This window comes from Camelus dromedarius, chromosome 27, assembly GCF_036321535.1.
Source record: "Camelus dromedarius isolate mCamDro1 chromosome 27, mCamDro1.pat, whole genome shotgun sequence".
In the NCBI taxonomy this organism is placed as follows: Eukaryota; Metazoa; Chordata; class Mammalia; order Artiodactyla; family Camelidae; genus Camelus; species Camelus dromedarius.
Window position 1 is genome coordinate 6,124,905 of NC_087462.1, and position 18,618 is coordinate 6,143,522.

The following is an 18,618-nucleotide window of genomic DNA, read 5'->3' on the forward strand; positions in this document are numbered from 1 at the left end:
GCGGAAGGGGTGGGGCTCTGCGGGCCGAATCTCCGTGCCGCCGCCGCCGCCGCCGTCGTCAGAGCCGGAGCGGGCTGGGCCGCCGAGGCAAGATGGTGGACTACAGCGTGTGGGACCACATCGAGGTGTCTGACGATGAAGACGAAACGCACCCCAACATCGACACCGCCAGCCTCTTCCGCTGGCGGCACCAGGTAGAGTGCGCGCGCCCAGCCCCTTCCCCCACTCCCAGGACTCCGCTTCAGAGTTCTGATCCCTGATATTGCCAGGAACCCAACAATTGACACCTGAGATTCCCACCCTACAGTGTGGACTTTTAGTATCGCTCGGCGTTCTTCAACTCCGGGACCCCAGAACTGCCAGGACCCTTTAGTCCCTGCCCACGATCCCGCTCCGTCCTCCGATTTCTTCTTGGAACTCCCAGCTGACCCCTAGGGCACCTTTTTCAGAGTCTAGACTCGCAAGACGAGCTTTGGGCGTGCCCCTCAATCCAGTTTGGGACCTTCCATTTACACCCAGAATACTGACTCAGAATTTGGACCTTGACCCTATTCGGATACCCACTTGGGACCTTGGATATCCCACGGACCCCTCCAACCCCTAAAGTCCCCAATACTCTAAGTCCATTCTGCGTCTTGCCTCTCTGGGTCTTTGACAGAAATTCCCATTTAGGTCCAGAGCTCTTCTCCAGATAGACCAAGGAACTCTGCCCTTTCCTGAGATTTCTGTTCCTGGCCCAGGACTCCTTCCCTGGAACGTAGACCGGTGCCCCAGGAGGACCCTCAGTCCCATCTAGGACAGGAATTTTGAAACCTGGTTCCCCTTCAGACTGAACCACCAGCTCCACCCTGATGGAGCCTCCAATTCCGGCCATTCTTTGGCATCACATACTGTAGACCCAGTTTCCCATTACATCAGGAAGCCCTACCCACATGGCTTCCTGCCCAGCCAGAACCCCTGCCCCTACTTGGTACTGCAGACCTGGTCACCACCCACCCCCAAGAGGGCTTCCTATGGGAACCTCTGCCAACATTGGAATCCCTCATTCAGACCCATGTCCGGGACCCAAACCCAGCCCACCTTCCTTCCCACCCCAGTTTAAGTCTGCTGTTCTCGAGATACCCAGATTGACCCTGCTCTTACCAGGAACCCTCCCAGTGTGATTTCACATTCACTGGCCTTTCTTTTATTTATTTTCTCCCACATCCAGACCCCAGAATCTGTGTGTTCTCTCACCCGTCTCTCTGCCCGGCAGTGCTCACAGGCCAACAGAATGACTCTCATGAGACCTAATCGTCTAATCTCCTGCTCCACTGAATGAGAGCTTCTGCACCCACATACCTGCATCTGTTATACTCTCTAAATGAGAGCTTGTACCTCTCAGAACCTTCCAGTTGGGAACTCCTGACCCCACCTTCTCATCTATCAGCTCCCAGTCATTTATCCAGAAACTCCCAGAAGGGCCCATTCTGCTGACACAGTCTTAGTCCCTACATCTGATTCCCAGTCCCAGTCCCAACCCATTTCTTAAAGCAGCAGTCTCCTGGGTAGCATACCTGCCAGGCAAGCCACTGGACTGTAAGAAGAAAGTTCTAGCACTTCTCTTTCTGGTTATGTGTAACATTTTATTATGAAATATTTAAGGTCCCTGCAAAGCTTTAAAGACTATTCTTGGGAACACCTATTTCTGTCACGTAGTTAATCGGTATAACTGTGTGGAGGCCAGTTTGGTCCTGCTGGATGGGAGGCCGGTGCCCCCTCTCCTGCAACGTCCTCCTGCCACCATGTCCTTCTCCCTCTCGGCACAAAGCTTTTTCCTGTCCTGCCACCCAGAGTCCCACAGCTGTAGTGGAGGCAGGGAGCCTCGTGTCTCCAGCACCAGGTTCAGTGGCCAGCAAGCCTGGCCTCTAATCCAAGCCCTGCCACAAGACCGTGGCTGCTTTACTCCAGGGGAAGCAAGACCCCCACCTCCATGAGACCATCATAAGAATAATGTGAGATTAGAACTGAAAAGCACTTGACTCAGGGCCTGGGAAGAAGTAAGTGTACCAGAGGGGAAGGTGGGATTAGAGAAGAAGTAGTCCGGATCCTTTCTGAGTATAGGCCTGCCCACCTAGGTTCAGATCCTGTCTCATATCCTGTCTCCTTCTGAATCACTGACTTGCTGCATGGCCACCAGTGAGTTTTGATCTCTCTGTGCCTCAGTTTCCCCAGCTGGGAATCTTAGTGGTATCCACCCCATTGGGTTGTTGTGAGGGTCAGCTTATTTCTTTAATGTGTGTAATGCTCTCAGGACAGTACCTGGCATGTAATAAGTTCTGTGAAAACTTCAGTCACTATCATTGTCATTACTCAGGTAACTCATGGTAAAAAAATAATCCAAGGTTTCCAGAAGGGGACAAGTGAGTCGTCCCAGCTCCCACTCCCTTGCCTGGAGACAGCTAGCAGTACTCGTTTCTTGTGGCTCCTTCCAGTGAGCTGTGGGACATTGAGGTTCTGTGCGCTTCGGTTTCCTGATCTATAAGGCAGGAGGGCAGTGACACCTGTGGCCCTTTCTCACTGCCGAGGCTTCTGCCCTGCCCAACCTGCTACAGCACTTCCTGGAGGCGTAAAGCCCAGGCTGGGCGTACTGCCACCCCCACCAGCTCCAGGAGGCCTTTATTTAGCTTTGACCTCCCTGATGGCTGCTAAGAGAATGCCGGGAAGGTTTTGATGACCGCCCAGCAGAAACCAGCAGGGTGGTAGATTCCTGCTGCCACCCAAGACCAGCTATGATGTTGACCATATAGAGCCCCTCACAAGGCAGCAGGAAGGCTCCAGGGTGACACAGGCCCATCATGGAGGAGAGGTGGCAGAGACCACAAGGCATCCTCCACAGGACGATGGCCTTCTCCACCCCTTATCTTCAGGTGGAAAGGGAGGCTCAACATTGGCTGGGTCTGTCCTCAGGGGCATCAGAGAAGGGCTCAGGTCTGCCGATCCTCACCCACATGTGCCTGTCCCTGTGCTAGAACCTGGAGATCCGACCTCGAATAAAGCACAGAAGCAAATTAGCAGACCATTCTGTTGGCCACGACAACGGTGACGCCAGTGGGACACGTACACCAAGTGCTGTGTTGCACGCAGTTTCTTTGGAGTAACTCATTTAGTCCTCACAACACACCTGTGAGGCCCCACTTCCTAGAGGGGGACACCAAGGCAGGGAGAGGTGCAAGCGACTGGGCTAAGGTCTAGTTACTGTAAGTGGAGGAGCTGGGTGCTCTGATGGTGCAGTAACTGCCCCTCCCAGTTACCAGGCATTTACTCCAGGCTAGAAATGGAACTGAGCACTTGAAGTAAATTTCCCTTTTTTTAGACTTTTTTTTTTTTTTTTAATGAAAGTACTGTGCTTGAACCAAGGACCCCAGGACCTGGTGCATGCTAAGCACTCATTCTACCACTGAGCTATACTCTCCCCGCTGGAAGTACGTTTTCTTGTTTGAATCCCATACAGCCCCCAGAGAGAGGGAGAGTGCCCCTCGGATAGACAGCATGGGAATGGCGCTCACTGAGGGACTACTGGACCGTCTGCTTAATAACTTCTTTTGCTTCTCCTGGTGCCATCCTGCGAGGTCGGCACTGATGTCTGCATGTGACAGATGAGGAATCTGAGGTTAGGGAGTTGACCCAGGGACACGCAACCATTAAGTGGAGACTGTGGGCTATGACCCCAGGTCTGGGGTCCCAAGGCCATCCACCAGCATCTCGTCAGATCAACTGATGATCACAGAGGGGCCTTTGGGGCTCAGTGACTCGGGGGGTTGGGCAGGCTCTGTCGAAGCTGGGACTTGGGGGCGAAGCAAATGGAGTCGGGGAAGAGAGTTCCAGGTGGAAGGAACAGCATGGGCAGAGGCTAAGAGAGAGCTGGTCCATTCAGGGAACCACAAGGGCCAACATCGACCTAGGACCCAGAGTTGGGAGAGGAGAGTGGGACCCAGCCCCCTAAGGAGCCTTGATGCCATTTGGGCAACTTGGGGCAGGGGTCTGGGGTCCCATCTAAACCCAGACACTCCAGGTCAGGGTGGCAGGGAAGGCTGCGGTCAGAGGTGCATGTTTCAAGGACTCGTCTGGCAGCTTCTGAGCCTGGATTGAGGGGACAGCCATCAAAGGTGGTGGCACCCCTCACGGATCAGCTAGTGGCTCTGGACTGAGCATGCACTGTTGGGAGCTGGGAGAGATGCTGGGGGAGCCAAGCAGGGGTGGAGAGTGGACAGGCCCCAGTAATCTAACAGGGGCCTGGTGAGGGGACTGAGTGAGATGAAGAATGAAGAGATGAGGTGCCATCACCAAATTTGGAGTGCAAGGGAAGAAGAGGTCTGGGGAGCGGCATCTGGCAGGGAGGACAGGGCACCAAGCCCAGGAGGGCTTGCTGGCCTGGAGAGAGAGCTGCATGGACCTTTGGAGATCCAGGTGCAACTCTTGGGATGGAGCAAACTGGAGAAACAACTAGAAAAGAAAACTGTCAGGATTTGGTGGCAGAGAGGAAGGGAGGGGTAGGGCTCATGAGCAGTCCTAACAGGCTGAAGAGGTGGGGAGGGTCTTCACTGAGGCCGGACACAGCAGAAAACCAGATTTGGGGGATCCAGGTGGTGAGTTCAGTTAGGGGCACAGAGTGGAGGTGCCTGTGGGACACCCAGGCAGAAACGGCTTGAGGGGGTTAATGGGCAGAGGAGGGTACCCCAGTGTTGCCAAGGGCAGCTCCAGAGAGAAGGCGGATCCTGAGGCCTTGGGAAGGGGTGAGGCCTCCATTCAGTGTCTCATTACTTTATTACATCCAGCAAGCCTATCTTGAGTCCTTACTGTGCACCAGGTCCAGACACAACAGTGACCAGATCCCCACCTTCTTGAAGCCAGTATCCTTGGAGGAAGACAGTGTCCAAAATACCGTAATTGTCACAGGATGTTGTCAGGTGACAAGTGCTAAGCAGAGTAAGGGGAGGTTGTGACCTTCAGCAGGGAGGTCAGGGAAGGCCTCAACTGTAAGGGACATTCGAAGATGATAAGGATGCGGTGGGGTGGGGGTTCTAGGGAGAGAGTGTTCCAGGCCAAGGGAACAGCCAGTGCAAAGGCCCTGAGGTTTGAAGTGAGTTCAAGAAAAGGGGAGGGGAGGAAAGGTATAGCTTGGTGGTAGAGTGCGTGCTTAACATGCACAAGGCCCTAGATTGCATTCCTGGTACCTCCATTAAAAAACAACAACAACAAAAAAAAACAAAACAGTGAGGCAGCCTGTGTGGCTGGAGGGAGGGGGCGAGCAGGAGGAGGTGAGGGCATGGAGGTGACAGGGCAGGTTGTGCATGGCCTTGTGGGCCGTGGGGAGGACTTGGGCTTTTGCTCAGAGTGAGGTGGGAGCCATATAGGGTTCTGAGCAGAGGAGGGACCTGCCCTGGCTCAGGTGTGCCCAGGTACCTGTAGGGGTGAGAGTGGAAGCTTGGAGTCCAGCACACGAGGTTGACTTGGACATTCTCTGGGGCCATCCCAGGTGCAGCTGTCAGGAGCCCGGGGCAAGGGTGGGGCTGGGGTCAAGGGACAGGCCATTCCTCAGAGCCATGGACCATTCCTGTCCGGCAGGCCCGGGTGGAGCGCATGGAGCAGTTCCAGAAAGAGAAGGAGGAGCTGGACAGGGGCTGCCGCGAGTGCAAACGCAAGGTGGCTGAGTGCCAGCGGAAGCTGAAGGAGCTGGAGGTAGCCGAGGGCGAGGGAGGCAAGGCCGAGTTGGAGCGGCTGCAGGCCGAGGCGCAGCAGCTGCGCAGGGAGGAGCGGAGCTGGGAGCAGAAGCTGGAGGAGATGCGCAAGAAGGAGAAGAGCATGCCCTGGAACGTGGACACGCTCAGCAAGGACGGCTTCAGCAAGGTGTGTGGGGCGGGGCGTGCCGGCAGCCTGCGGCAGGCTGGGGGTTGGGTGCGGTGGATTGTGCAGGTTGGGGGTTGGCTGGATAGGGGCATGGGTGGGAGGCACAGGTGTAGGCGCCCTGGGTGGGTGAAGTACCCCACCAGTACCCTCCTCTGATCTGCCCAAAGGCCCCAGTCCGAGGCCACGCCTGCCACGCCCACGCTCCCGCCACACTGATGTTCACGCCGTCACCACCTCCACTCTGGACGGGATGGGCACTGAGGCCGCGGCCCACCCGGCCACGTTTGAGGCGCTCCACAGCCTCTCCCCAGCCCACTCCCCTTCTCACCCCACCACAGAGCATGGTCAATACCAAGCCTGAGCAGGCAGAGGAGGACTCAGAGGAGGCAAGGGAGCAGAAACACAAAACCTTCGTGGAAAAGTACGAGAAACAGATCAAACACTTTGGTGAGTTGGGTGCGGGGGGCCACCAGTGGGGGCGGGCGATGGTGCACGTGACAGAGGACGGTCCTCTGCTTCCAGGGCCCTGCTGACACTTTGCAAACACCTTCTCACAGGCATGCTCCGCCGCTGGGATGACAGCCAGAAGTACCTGTCAGACAACGTCCACCTGGTGTGTGAGGAGACGGCCAACTACCTGGTCATCTGGTGCATCGATCTAGAGGTGGAGGAGGTGAGTGGGGCTGGTCCCGGGGCTACGGAGCGGCTCTGCCCTGAGTCCGCCACCTGGTGACGCTGTGCCTATTCTCCCTTGGCAGAAATGTGCACTCATGGAGCAGGTGGCCCACCAGACCATCGTCATGCAGTTCATCCTGGAGCTGGCCAAGAGCCTGAAAGTGGACCCCCGCGCCTGCTTCCGGCAGTTCTTCACCAAGATCAAGGTAGGAGCCTGAGTGGCTGGGGCAGATTTAGGGGTGATCATTTTCAGGGAACCAGCCAGCAGTCCACTGGGGGCGGCGGACACAGGTCTACTTGGACTCGAGGCCCTGTGATCAGAACGTCACACATCAGGAGACGGAGGAGCTGAGAAGTGATTGGCAGATTTTGAAAGCAGAGCTGGCAGGATGTGCTGAGAGTCCCAGCCTGGGGTAAGGCCCGGAGTCGGATGCCTGCTGGCTTCTTACCTGAGCACATGGAAGAGCAGAGCTACCCCTGCTGAGCTGGAGGAGGCCAGCAGCAGGGTGGACTGGGTGTGGGGGTGGTGATCCAGAGCTCAGGGGTAACTATGTTGAGTTTGAGGTGCCAGCGAAACTCCCCACAGGAGGAGGCGGTGGGTGTCACGAGTCTGCGGTTCAGGGGACCATGCAGGCAGATGGTCGTGAGCACGTGGGTGTAAACCCGAGCGCAGAGGGGGTGGAGGAGGATAAATGGAGCAGAGGAGAAGCCTGAGCCCCAGGGCGCCTATCCTATAGTTGGGGACCAGACACAGGAAGTCCTTGGGCGTCTCTGAGGACCTGCAGCGGGAGGATCTGGGGACCCAGTCCCACTCTGTGAACGCCCCCGCCCCCTCCGCAGACTGCTGATCGCCAGTACATGGAGGGCTTCAACGACGAGCTGGAGGCCTTCAAAGACCGCGTGCGGGGCCGCGCCAAGCTGCGCATCGAGAAGGCCATGAAGGAGTACGAGGAGGAGGAGCGCAAGAAGCGGCTGGGCCCCGGTGGCCTGGACCCTGTCGAGGTCTACGAGTCCCTCCCTGAGGTGTGGCTCCCTACTCCTCCCGGCTGGCAGGCGGTGGGCGTGGGCGGGCAGCCAGCAGGACCCTGGCCCTGACCCTGCCCCTCTGCACCCGCAGGAACTCCAGAGATGTTTTGATGTGAAGGATGTGCAGATGCTCCAAGATGCCATCAGCAAGATGGACCCCGCCGTGAGTAACCACATGCCAGGTCCCCCACCACTCCTCTCTCCCCACCCGGCTCCCCAGCGATGTGTCTCCCCGCCCCGTCCAGCCCTGCCGCCCACATGGCTGGTAGAAGTCCCTCTCCTGGGCTTCTCAAAGGAATAAGGGAGGTTTTGTTACCCTGTGGCCGGCACACCAGGCAGCCAGGCTTCATGCCACGTGCTCAACTTAAATTTATTGAGCACTACTGTGTGCCGAGCATCCAGATTGACTGCCACTGTCACTGTGGGCTGTTAATAAGCACACCGAGCTGACCCAACCTTTGTCAGCCAGTCAGTAGCCCAAGGAGGGGGCTCCCCCCCAACCACTGTGACCCCAAACCAGTTTCTCTCTGGGTTTTAACTCACAAAATTCACAGGGAGGGCTGAGCACATAGTAGGCACTGGTAAACACTGGCTGTTAGGAGCAGCAAGAGTGGTGGTAAGTGAAGACTTTGAGTCTTAAGAGACCTCAGTGTGACTCCATTCCTGCTGCTTGGCTCACTGGTTGACCCTCTGGTTTCCTCATCTGCAAAATGGGTCTAGTCGCCACACTGGCCCAGGGTTTGTAGAGACTTCTATGGGAATGAGCATCTAGACCAAGGGTCTTCAGACTCTGGCTTGCAGGCTCACTGCCTGTCTATAAAGTTTTATGGGAATGCTGTGGCCACACTCATTTATTTTCATCTTGTCTGTGGCTGATTTGGGGCTGCAACTGTAAAGTTGAGGAGTGATGAGTTGAGAGGTTTTGACAAAGACCATAAGCCCCTAAGCCAAAAACATATACTGTCTGGCACTTTACTAAAAAACCACTTACTGACCCTTGTGCGAGACCTTACACTGTTTAAATTTGAATTAAAGTTAAGTGAAATTTCAAGTTCTATCCCTCCCCTGCACTAGGCACATTTGAAATACTCAGTAGCTAGTGGCACCCATGTTGAATGGCGCAGATTACAGACCATTTTCATCGTCGTAGACAGTTCTCTTGGACAACTGTGATCTAGAATAATCGGGAAGCAGGCTTGAGAATGTGCAGGGGACAGGCGGGCCACCAGGAGATGGCAGCCCAGCCTCACCTGCCCACTCTTCTCCCCACAGGATGCGAAGTACCACATGCAGCGCTGCATCGACTCCGGCCTCTGGGTCCCCAACTCCAAGTCCAGCGAGGCCAAGGAAGGGGAGGAGGCGGGTCCTGGGGACCCCTTGCTGGAAGCCACCCCAAAGCTGGGTGATGAGAAAGATGTCAGCGCCTGATCCGCTCCAGCTGCCACCAGCCTGCCTGCAGGCCCCTGTGCACCCCTTTTCAGAAAACAGAAATAGATGCCATCTACCCAGCTCCTGGCTTCCTCCACTTTTGCTGCTCCCCCACCTAGCCCGGAGGGGCCTGCCCACCCCCTCCACTGCCCCCACCCCCCAGCACTCATCGAGTCTCTGCTTCGAGTCAAGGGGTTTCACTGCCTGCAGCCCCCCATCAGCATTCTGCCAAAGGCTGGGGGGTCCAGGGAGGGGCAGAGGTTGCCAGGCTGGTCCACGGGGTGGGGGTGGGGGCCCCAGCTCAGGGCCCGCTCCAGTCACCGTGGACTCTTGTTTTCACTGTTGGTTTGCTGTCGAATCTTCTGTATAGTAAACAGCAATGATCTTCCAATAAAGGATTTCAGATGCTCCGCGGGGCGTCACAAGGGCTGTTGGCACAGCTCTTCTCTCGGGGGTGGGAGGGGACCCTAGTGAGTGTTGGCCGTTGGGCCCATTGCCCTCCAGCTGTGGGGCAACTTCCTCCATCCTCACTCCAGGCTCTTCCACATGCTGTTCCACTGCCTCAGGACACTTTTATGGCAGAGCTCTCACTCGCCATCCCCACCCCTCTCCGTAAGTCTGGCTTTTCTCATCCCTCCAACCCCCCCGCCCCCCCATCCACTGAGACGCATCCTCACAGTGTCTCACCTTCCACGTGGCCTACTCAGCCTACAAAATATTTCTTGAGTCTGGCCGCTGCCCTTCGTCCTCCACCCTGGTCCAGGTCCCCCATCACCTCTGTCCTGGACATCTGCCCCAGCCTCCGTGTCTCCCCCTTTCTCGCTAGACCCCACCAGGCAGCCACCAGCAGGTGCCTATGAACACGTGAGTCAAGGCACACCCTTTCCCCCGCAGAAACCTAAGTCCTCCCTGAAGCTCACCCAGCCATGTGACATCAGCCAGGTCACATCCCTGCCCTCATCTCATTACCACCACTCCTCACCAACTAACTCCCTCCTTGCTGATCCTTGAGCCCTTGAAGTTTTACTGTCAGTGTGACCTTGGGCAACTTAGCCTCAGCGACCCCCTGTGTACAATGAGTAATGTTAGTGCCTTCTTCCCAGGGTGGTGGTGAGTGAGATAATGTCCGGGCAGGCATAGCACCTGGCACTCAGATGCTCCAAGTGTGGGCCTTGGTACCTCCTGTCCCTCTCCCCGAACACCCCTGCAGTCAGTCTTTTGAAAAGTTGAAATATTTGGGCCACAGGAAAGCCTTAATACTGTAATAAACAAGGACACGTCAGCTTTTAAGACGTGAAATACCAAGGATCCAGTGAAGCTGACTGCCCGCCTCTCCTGAGGGACACCAACCCCTGGCAGCTGCTTGTCACTCTGACCAGAGCTCTGCCACCTCCTCCCAGAGGCCCGCCTTCTGCGTCACACCTCACATCCAGCCACAAAGCTTCCCACCTGCCCAGCTCTGCCAACCTGTGTATTGTCTCCTTAATGCTGTGAGCACAACCTAGGTACAAACTGATCTTTCCTGGTCTTGAGACATTGCAGAGCTCCTAAGGGGTCCTGGCCCTCAGTCAAAGCCAAGGACCTCAGAATGCCCTTGTGCCCAAGCTGATCACCACTAGGGGGCAATAGTGAGCTGCAAATCCAGGTGGCATTGCCTAACGCTTTTTATTCTGAGGAAAGGGGTAGGGGATCTGGCAGGTAGGGGATCTGGGCGGATTGGAGGGGCCTCCTGAGGCCCTGGATAGGCCTCACCCACCTAGCGTCCCTCCAGGACCCATTCATGGTGGTCAACTTATTCTTTACTGCGAAAACTGATAGGTAGATTCCATATTACTGAGAATTTCCTTTCCTCTCAGGCTTCAATATAATGCAGCACTGTTACTGATGCTTTACTTTAAATTTCAATATTTTGTTCATCATAGATTTTTCCCCCATTGTGTGTTTTTTTTTAAATATTGCATTAAAATATTTATCTTGGTTACCGAGTTGGCGCCCTCTTTGCTTTCATGCCTCACCTGCCTCGCCCTAGCGCAACCTAGGATTTAAAACATTGAATGATATTAAGAGATACACCATAGAGTAAGCTCCCTCTCTACCACCCTCCACTGAGCCGGTTCCCTGCCCCCAACCTTGGGAACCCACTGTCTGCGGTTTCCCGTGACTCCTTCAGGGGTTTCTTTCTGTAAGATCAAACATAATCTTACCCCTTCCCTTCCCTTTTACAAAATACGTAGCACACTGTGCACTCTGTGACGCGTCTTGCTTTTTTTCACTGAACCGTGTGGCCCTGCAAATCTTTCCTTATCAGTACATCAGCACTTCCTCATTCTTTTGACTCTGGTATGTGCGCGTCTCAGCATTTATTTCATCAGCACTTTTTTGATTAACACTTGAGGTTCTTTCCCAACCCCACTTTTACAGGCAGTGCTGCGAGAAATACCTTTCTGCGCCATTTCCCACCAGTACAGTCATCCTACCTGGAGGGTAAGCTTCCCAAAGCAGGATTGCTGAGTCTTAGGGGCAAACAGAATTCCACTCAGAAGGGTTTCACTGAACAAATGTAATGCAGAACCAGGTTTCACTCCTGCAAACCGGACAGGAGAACCAACAAATGTTGAGTGTATTCCTTTTCTATGGCTGGCTGCTGTAACAAATCACCACTTAGTGGTTTCAACACAATGTATTACCTTACACTTTTGCAGGTCAGAAGTCTGCACGGGTCTTGCTGTGCTAAATTCAAGGCGTTGGTGGGGCCGTGGGCCCTCTGGAGGTTCTGGATCCATTTCCTTGTGGTTTCCAGCTTCTAGGGGCTGCCTGCATTCCTGGTTGCATGGTCGCCTTCCTCCATCTCCAAAGATGGCAAAGATGAATCAAGTTCTCCTATCACATCACTCTGACCCCTTTTCCTACTCCCCCTTCCACTTTTAAGGACCTTTGTGATTACCTTCAGCCCACCAGGATTTATATATATATATATATATGGAACAAATCACAAATTTGCATGTCATCCTTGCACAAGGGTCATGCTAATCTTCCTTACCGTTCCAATTTTAGTATATGTGCTGCTAAAGTGAGCGCACTCATCTCCCTGTCTTAAAGGAAGCTAATCATCCTTAATTTCTAATTCTCCCTTGCCACACCATAGAACATATTCACAGATGCTGGCGATTAGGACATGGGCATCTTTGGGGTGTTGTTATTCGGTAAGGTGCCCAGAGCTAGCAGCAGCAGGGAGCTGTTAATGGGGCTCAAGGGGATGAACCTGCTGACATCTGGAGCCATGAAGAAGCTTCTCCTTTGCAGGTTATGTGGCCAAAGACAAACAGCCGCTGCCCAACTGTGATTGGGAAGGGAGAGAGCAGGCGAACAGATATCCTTCATCCATCTCCCACCTCCCATCTCCTGCCAGCCTTCCCCACTGGCAGAACCCACCAGAAGCCAAGGACATGGAAACTAGGTGAAGCAATTTGCTGTCATCGTGGCTATAGAAGGACACCCTGAATACACAGCTGCTCAGAGAGAGCAAATATCCTGCTGGGGACCTGGAATTGCTAGGGGTGTGGAGGACAGAGCCTAAAACCAGTTATTCTAGCACCCGATACCCTTTATCTGCTCCACTCCCTTCTCCCTGACGCTTCAACCTTCTACCAAAACCCACAAAACCTACTTGTTAATATTTATCTGGTTTATGTCAGCTCCCTGAATGCCGGGATTCCTGTGTTTTGTTCATGGCTAAATCCCCAGGGCTCAGAACACAGCATACAGTAGGCACTCCATAAGTGTTTTTTTTTAATGGAGGTAAAATGTACATAACAGAAAATTGATCATTTTAACCATTTCAAGGGGTACAATTCAGTGCCGTAAGTACAAGAAACTCTGTACTCAATAAATACTTAACTCCCTGTTCATAAAACATCTGTAATTTTGTGCCTGGCTGATTTCACACAGGAGAATGCTTTCCAGCCTCCTTTATGGTGCAGCCTGTGTCAGAATGTCCTTCTTTTTTAAGGCTGATTAATATTCCATTATAGGATACCCCACATTTTGTTTACTCGCTCATTCACCAATAGACACTTGTGTTGCCTCTACCTCTCAGCTATCATGAATAAAGCTGCTGTGAATACAACTGTGCAAATCTCTCTTTGAGTCCCTGCTTTCTTTGTGTATACATGAAGAAGTGCAATTGCTGGATTATATGGTGATTCTTTTTGAGGAACCACTAACCGATAAGCATGTTTTGATCTCAGAAATGAGTTGGATATCAGGGGCCCGGAAGTGGAGTGGAGACTTGTCCTCAAAACCATTTTGTGCCTTTTTGATTTGGAACCACATGACTGAATGACTTATTTAAAAATAAATCATCAAAAAAAACATTAAAAAGAAAAGAATGGTGGGATAAGGTTGTTTCTTAGAGCCACTGAAACCGCAAAATTGGAAATCACGTGATTGTCCAGCCATGGAAGATAAGACAAAGAAATTCTAGCCTATTAATGTGTACAATGCTGCACAATAGAGTAGTGAAAACAAGTGGAGTGACTCACATCCGTAGAGATGAAATTCATAAACACGTGCTCGTTTGTGAATTGGAAATTCATAAACACAAGCACAGATAAAGTAAGCAAGTCATAGGGGCCAGCAGATGGATAGGAATTACAAGTTCAAGGACAGCCTTCCCCTCCGAGACTTAACCTGGCTGTTCCCCCTGACTGGTCCATCTTTCCCCTGACATCCATGTGGCTCCACCTCGGCTCCCACAAGGTCAGATAGGTGGTCCCAGGCCACGCGATCTCCAATGACATCAGCTCCCTGCTTTGCTTCTTCTATATCGTGTCACCATCTGCTACACCATGTATTTGTCCTTGTTTATCCTTGGTCTTGGCTGTCTTCCCATCTAGACTGTCACACCATAAGTGCAGGGAATTTTATCTGTTCTCTTCCCTCCTGTGTCTCCCTGGTGGGTGGGGGTGGGGGCCTAGAACAGGGCCGAGCACACAGTAGGTGCTCAAGAGATGTGTATCCTCATTGCTGTAGGGGCTGAAAGGGACAACAGCCACTTTCCTCTGAGGATGAAAATGAGGAGTGGAACTCTGAGATTCTCCACGGTATTTATTTTTATTTAAAAAAATTTTTTTCACAATTCTTTTTGCACTTTGTTTGTTTTGGGCGGGGGGAGCAAATTAGATTTGTTTGTTTCTTTATTTTTAATGGAAGTCCTGGGGACTGAACCCAGGATCTCGTGCACGCTAAGCACACGCTCTACCACTGAGCCATACCCATCCCTCTCTCTGGTATTTATGCTGTTTATTTTTCTACCTGAGTGGACGGCACACAGACAATTTCTTTTTTTTTAGATTTTTAAAAAACTGAGAAATAACTGACATATAGCAATATATTAGTTTCAGGTACAACATACCAATTTGCTAGTTGCGTACATCGTGAAATGATCACCACCTTAAGTCCAGTTAACATCCATCACCCTCCAGAGTTACAGACTTTTTTTTTCTCGTTATGAGAACTTTTAAGATCTCTCGTTTTAGCAACTTTCAAACATACAATACGGTATTGTTAGTCACCATGCTATCCACCTCATCCCTGGGACTTATTTATTTTATAACTGGAAGTTTGTACCTTCTGACCACCTTCATCCATTTCACCAGCCTCTCTTCCCCCTGATTTTTCAAAAATTATGGTAAAATATAGATAAGGTAAAATGTCACATTTTAACCTTTTTTTTTAAAGAGTAAAAGCAGATTTATTCGGGGAGATACACACTCCTAGACAGAGCGTAGGCCGTCTCAGACGGCAAGAGAGCCCATTTTAACAATTTCTAAATTTAAAGTTTATAGGATTAAGTACATTCACATTGTTCTGCGATCATCACACCACCCATCTCCAGAACTTCTCATCTTCCTAAACAGAAACTCTGTCCCTGTTCAACACCAGCTCCCCATTCCCCCTCCCCCAGCCCCTGGCACTCACCATTCCACTTTCTGTCTCCAAGAATTTGACTCCTCTAGGGACCACCTATAAAGTGAAATCATAAAATATTTGTCTTGTGTCTGGCTTCTTGCACTCAACAAAATGTTTTCTAGGTACATTTTGTTTGTTCATTCACCAACTTGAGTTGTTTCCCATGACTACTTATGAGAATTTTTTAAGGGCCATGTGTTCACACACAAGGGTGTGGAACTTCCTTGGAAGGATTCCCAGCGGACCTCATGGCTGCTTTGGGGAAGGGGCTGACAGTTCCCTGAACTCTCCTATTCAAAAGGACACAAAAAGATTTTGTTTTTTTTAATTTTTCAGCCCTTGGCTTTTCCCTGGTCTGGTGGGAGCTCTAGGGAGGCTGGTCCCTGCAGGCCTCTCAGAGACTGGGGATTTCCCCAATTCTCACTTCCTCCTGATAACCCACTAGGGCAGGATGGCCTGTTGTTCCAATTTGCCCAGGACTATTCCAATTTTAACCTGGAAAGTCCCTTGTCTGGGAACCCCCACTCAGTCCTAGGCAAACCCCTATGGTTGGTGGGGTAACCTGGAGCCATCCTGCTGGGACTGGACCCCATCTGTGATGTAGGCATTCGGGGTGGAGGCCTCAGGCCTGAGAGGAGACACATGAGACTTCCCAGTGGCCTCTGTGGCCTCTTCTTTCTTCAGCTGTCAAGTTGGGTGCTGGTCCCACTCTAAAAGAGCCTGACAGGGCTCAGAGAATTCTGAGCACCCAGCTCTGCGCCCAGCCAGCATCCAGGCTGGGAAAATGACAGCTATTATTAGAATTTATTATGATGACTGGGTTTATTACCACTATTGTTGTTATTAATCACCCCACCTGACATTTCCTATTGGTCCCTCCTGGGTCACAGGCCCACCCCGCCCCCGGTGGTCCAGCCTCCAGGCCCAGCAGAGGCCACCCCACCTCACCCAGGCTGGCTGTTGAAGAATCCGACACACTTGGTTTCCTGCTGCTACAGATCTAGTGGCAAAGAGGAAGCTGAGGCCGGAAGACTGTGGCCAGCCCTTCTGCAGCGGGGCAGGACAGTAGCCCAGGCCCAGACGTCTCCCCAGATCATTCCCTCCATTCTTGGCACCAGTTCCAGGCACTGGAGACACAGTGGAGAACCAGACAGACCCTGCCCTTGAGGAGCTGACATTCTAGAATAGATGTCAAACATTAAAATCAGTGCTCAAAGAAACTTCCAGGAAAATGTCAGATGATCACAATGGCTGTTAAGAAAAATACAGCGGGCAAAGGGGACAGAGAGAGGGATTTGCTGATTCAGAGCAAGGAGTTTCTGGGGAGTGGTGAGGCTTTTTTTCTTGGCCTGGGTATTTTGTTTCTTTTATTGTTGTTCTTTCTTTAAAACTGGGCCCACAGGGCAGGGTAATAGCTCAGTGGTGGAGTGCATGATTAGCATGCACGAGGTCCTGGGTTCAATCCCAGTAACTCCACTAAAAAAAGAAAAGAAAAAACTGGGCCCACAGGTAAAGCTTGTGAAAGTTTTCTTTAAGGTATGGTAAACCTCAACACTTGTGACATTCAATGAATGAGTTTTCCACACCAAGCAATTCTCTCTTTTTCAGTGGACACCAACTGGGAATCTTATGGTTCAGTTCAGTTTTGACACTACCTGGAGGTGGCACAAGACCCCACAGGTTAAGGGCTCAGTCCCACAAGACTGCCTCCCACTTCAGGCATCAATCTTCACCTGTACTTCAGATCAAATAACTGTAATAAGGGGATTCCCAATACCCCCTTCTCAGGTTCAATAATTTGCCATAAAGGCTCATAAAACCTAGAGAAAACTTTACTTTGGTTTACTGGTTTTTTATAAAGGAGACAGATGAACAGCCAGATGAAGAGGTACATAGGGCGAGGTCTGAAGGATCTGAGTGCAGGAGTTCTGACCCCGTGAAATGGGAGTGCGCCACCCTCCCAGCACAGAGATGTATTTACCAATTCAAAAGCTCTCCAAGTCGCGTTGTCTGGGGATTCTAAGCAGGCACAGTGGCACAATTGATTAAATCATTAACCACTGGTGACTGAACTCAATCTCTTGCCCATCTCCCCTCCCCAGATATCAGGGATGGAGGCTGAAATATTTAACCAACCACCCTAATCACATGGTTGGTTCCTCGGACAACCAGCTTCCAGCTTTCAACAGTCACCTCATGTGCCTAAACTCAGGCACGGTTGAACAGGCTTATGATGGAAAACCAAAGATGTTCCTTTCACCTTCATTACTGTGGAAATTCTAGGGGTTTTAGGAGTTCTGAGCCAGGAACTGGGGGCTAATGACAAATACTGTAACATGCCAACATCATCTCTTTCATGCAGGAAGTTTCAGGAGTTTTCAAAGCTCTGTGCCAGCAATTGGGGGTGAAGATCAAATCTCTATTTCTTGTTGTAGCACAATGTCGCACATGGGAGTATTCAGGAGTATTTAGACAAGAGTATTTATGGGTTCAAAATTCTCAGGCTCGTCTGTGTCTGCTCAATATCCCCATTCCAAACTTCAGGGACCCACTCTTCCCCCTATCAGTGCCCTTATAACATAAGAGACCCTTAGGACTGTGCATTTAAATGCTTTTTATAATTCTATAACCCATACAATCAGGCTCCGGGTCTGAACACTAACATCTATAAAAGAGAAGAGATTGTGTTCAGATGTTCACAGATGTCCTCTGGGTGATGCAGGGAAGACAGATAGCGGGGTGGGGGTGGGCGCAGGCAAGGACAGGAGCCTCGGACCAGGATAAAAGCAACTTGCACTGGTTCCAGCAAGTGATGATGAGGGCTTGTCCAGGAGGCTGAGAAGCAGTTATGCTTCATGAACCAGAGGTGGGTGTGAGAAGAAACGGGGGTATCAAGATTTCTTTCCTGAGATTTTCTGAAATTTCTTTCCCTTGAGCTAACCAATATTTCCATATTTCTCTTGAGTCCTTCCATAGGTGGGCTGAGCAGGCACAAGGAAATATAATACATTCTTTTAATTCCTCTCTCTTATGAAATATAGAGATACTCTGAAGATGTCTTCATAGCAGTACAGAGCCTCTCTCTCTTTTTTCCCCCCAGTTGCAAATTATTCCCTTGTCAGGATGAATCACCATTCATTCCCCAATCCCCAAGCTCCCAGCACTCACTACCCTTTAGGTGCCAAGCTAAATCTCAATCTACAAATTTAAGCTGAATCTCCACAGCTGTCCTGTGAATAAGAGTCTGGTTTTCCCCACATTTTCTCAGACTCAGAGATGAATAGCCACCGTGCCCTTGACCCTGGCAGTTATAGCTCCAACTCCAGAAATAGACTTGGCTCTGCCCTTTTGTGTTTTGTGACCTGGGAAAGTTACTCAACGTCTGTTAAAGAAAAAAAAATTATTCTGGCACTTGTCAAAACGGTATGGAAGACTTTATGCAGGACTATTGCAGTAAGGGTGCTTGTAAAAGGGGAGAGAGTTGGGCTCAACCCTGAATACAACAAAGACAGCTGGGGATAGCTGGCCAAATCACAAGAGTCAGGGGGTCCATGGAGATATATCAAGGGGAGGGAGAGCCTTGCTAAACTGACTTAACAGGATTCTTGCTAAAGAGAGGCCAAGGATTTA

General features: G+C 51.6%; 1 protein-coding gene, 1 long non-coding RNA gene and 1 other non-coding gene across 3 annotated transcripts; 1 reads left to right on the top strand and 2 right to left on the bottom strand.

Annotated features, from left to right (window-relative positions):
• Window positions 1–9,445, top strand: CDC37 (cell division cycle 37, HSP90 cochaperone). The gene is made up of 8 exons (XM_010978339.3): window positions 1–194; window positions 5,608–5,889; window positions 6,228–6,336; window positions 6,447–6,562; window positions 6,648–6,770; window positions 7,405–7,587; window positions 7,682–7,753; window positions 8,863–9,445. Exons 1-8 carry the CDS (start codon window positions 93–95, stop codon window positions 9,016–9,018), a joined length of 1,143 nt encoding a protein of 380 aa, XP_010976641.1. The 5' UTR covers window positions 1–92; the 3' UTR covers window positions 9,019–9,445.
• A 1,961-nt stretch (window positions 9,446–11,406) lies between these two features.
• LOC135319491 (uncharacterized) lies at window positions 11,407–15,044 on the bottom strand. The gene is made up of 3 exons (XR_010378150.1): window positions 14,998–15,044; window positions 11,706–11,866; window positions 11,407–11,602 (listed from the first exon to the last, which is right to left on the bottom strand). It is a non-coding gene; the product is annotated as an uncharacterized LOC135319491 (long non-coding RNA).
• LOC116148545 (U6 spliceosomal RNA) lies at window positions 11,992–12,096 on the bottom strand. Its single transcript, XR_004132076.1, has one exon. It is a non-coding gene; the product is annotated as a U6 spliceosomal RNA (small nuclear RNA).
• Window positions 15,045–18,618: the final 3,574 nt, after the last annotated feature.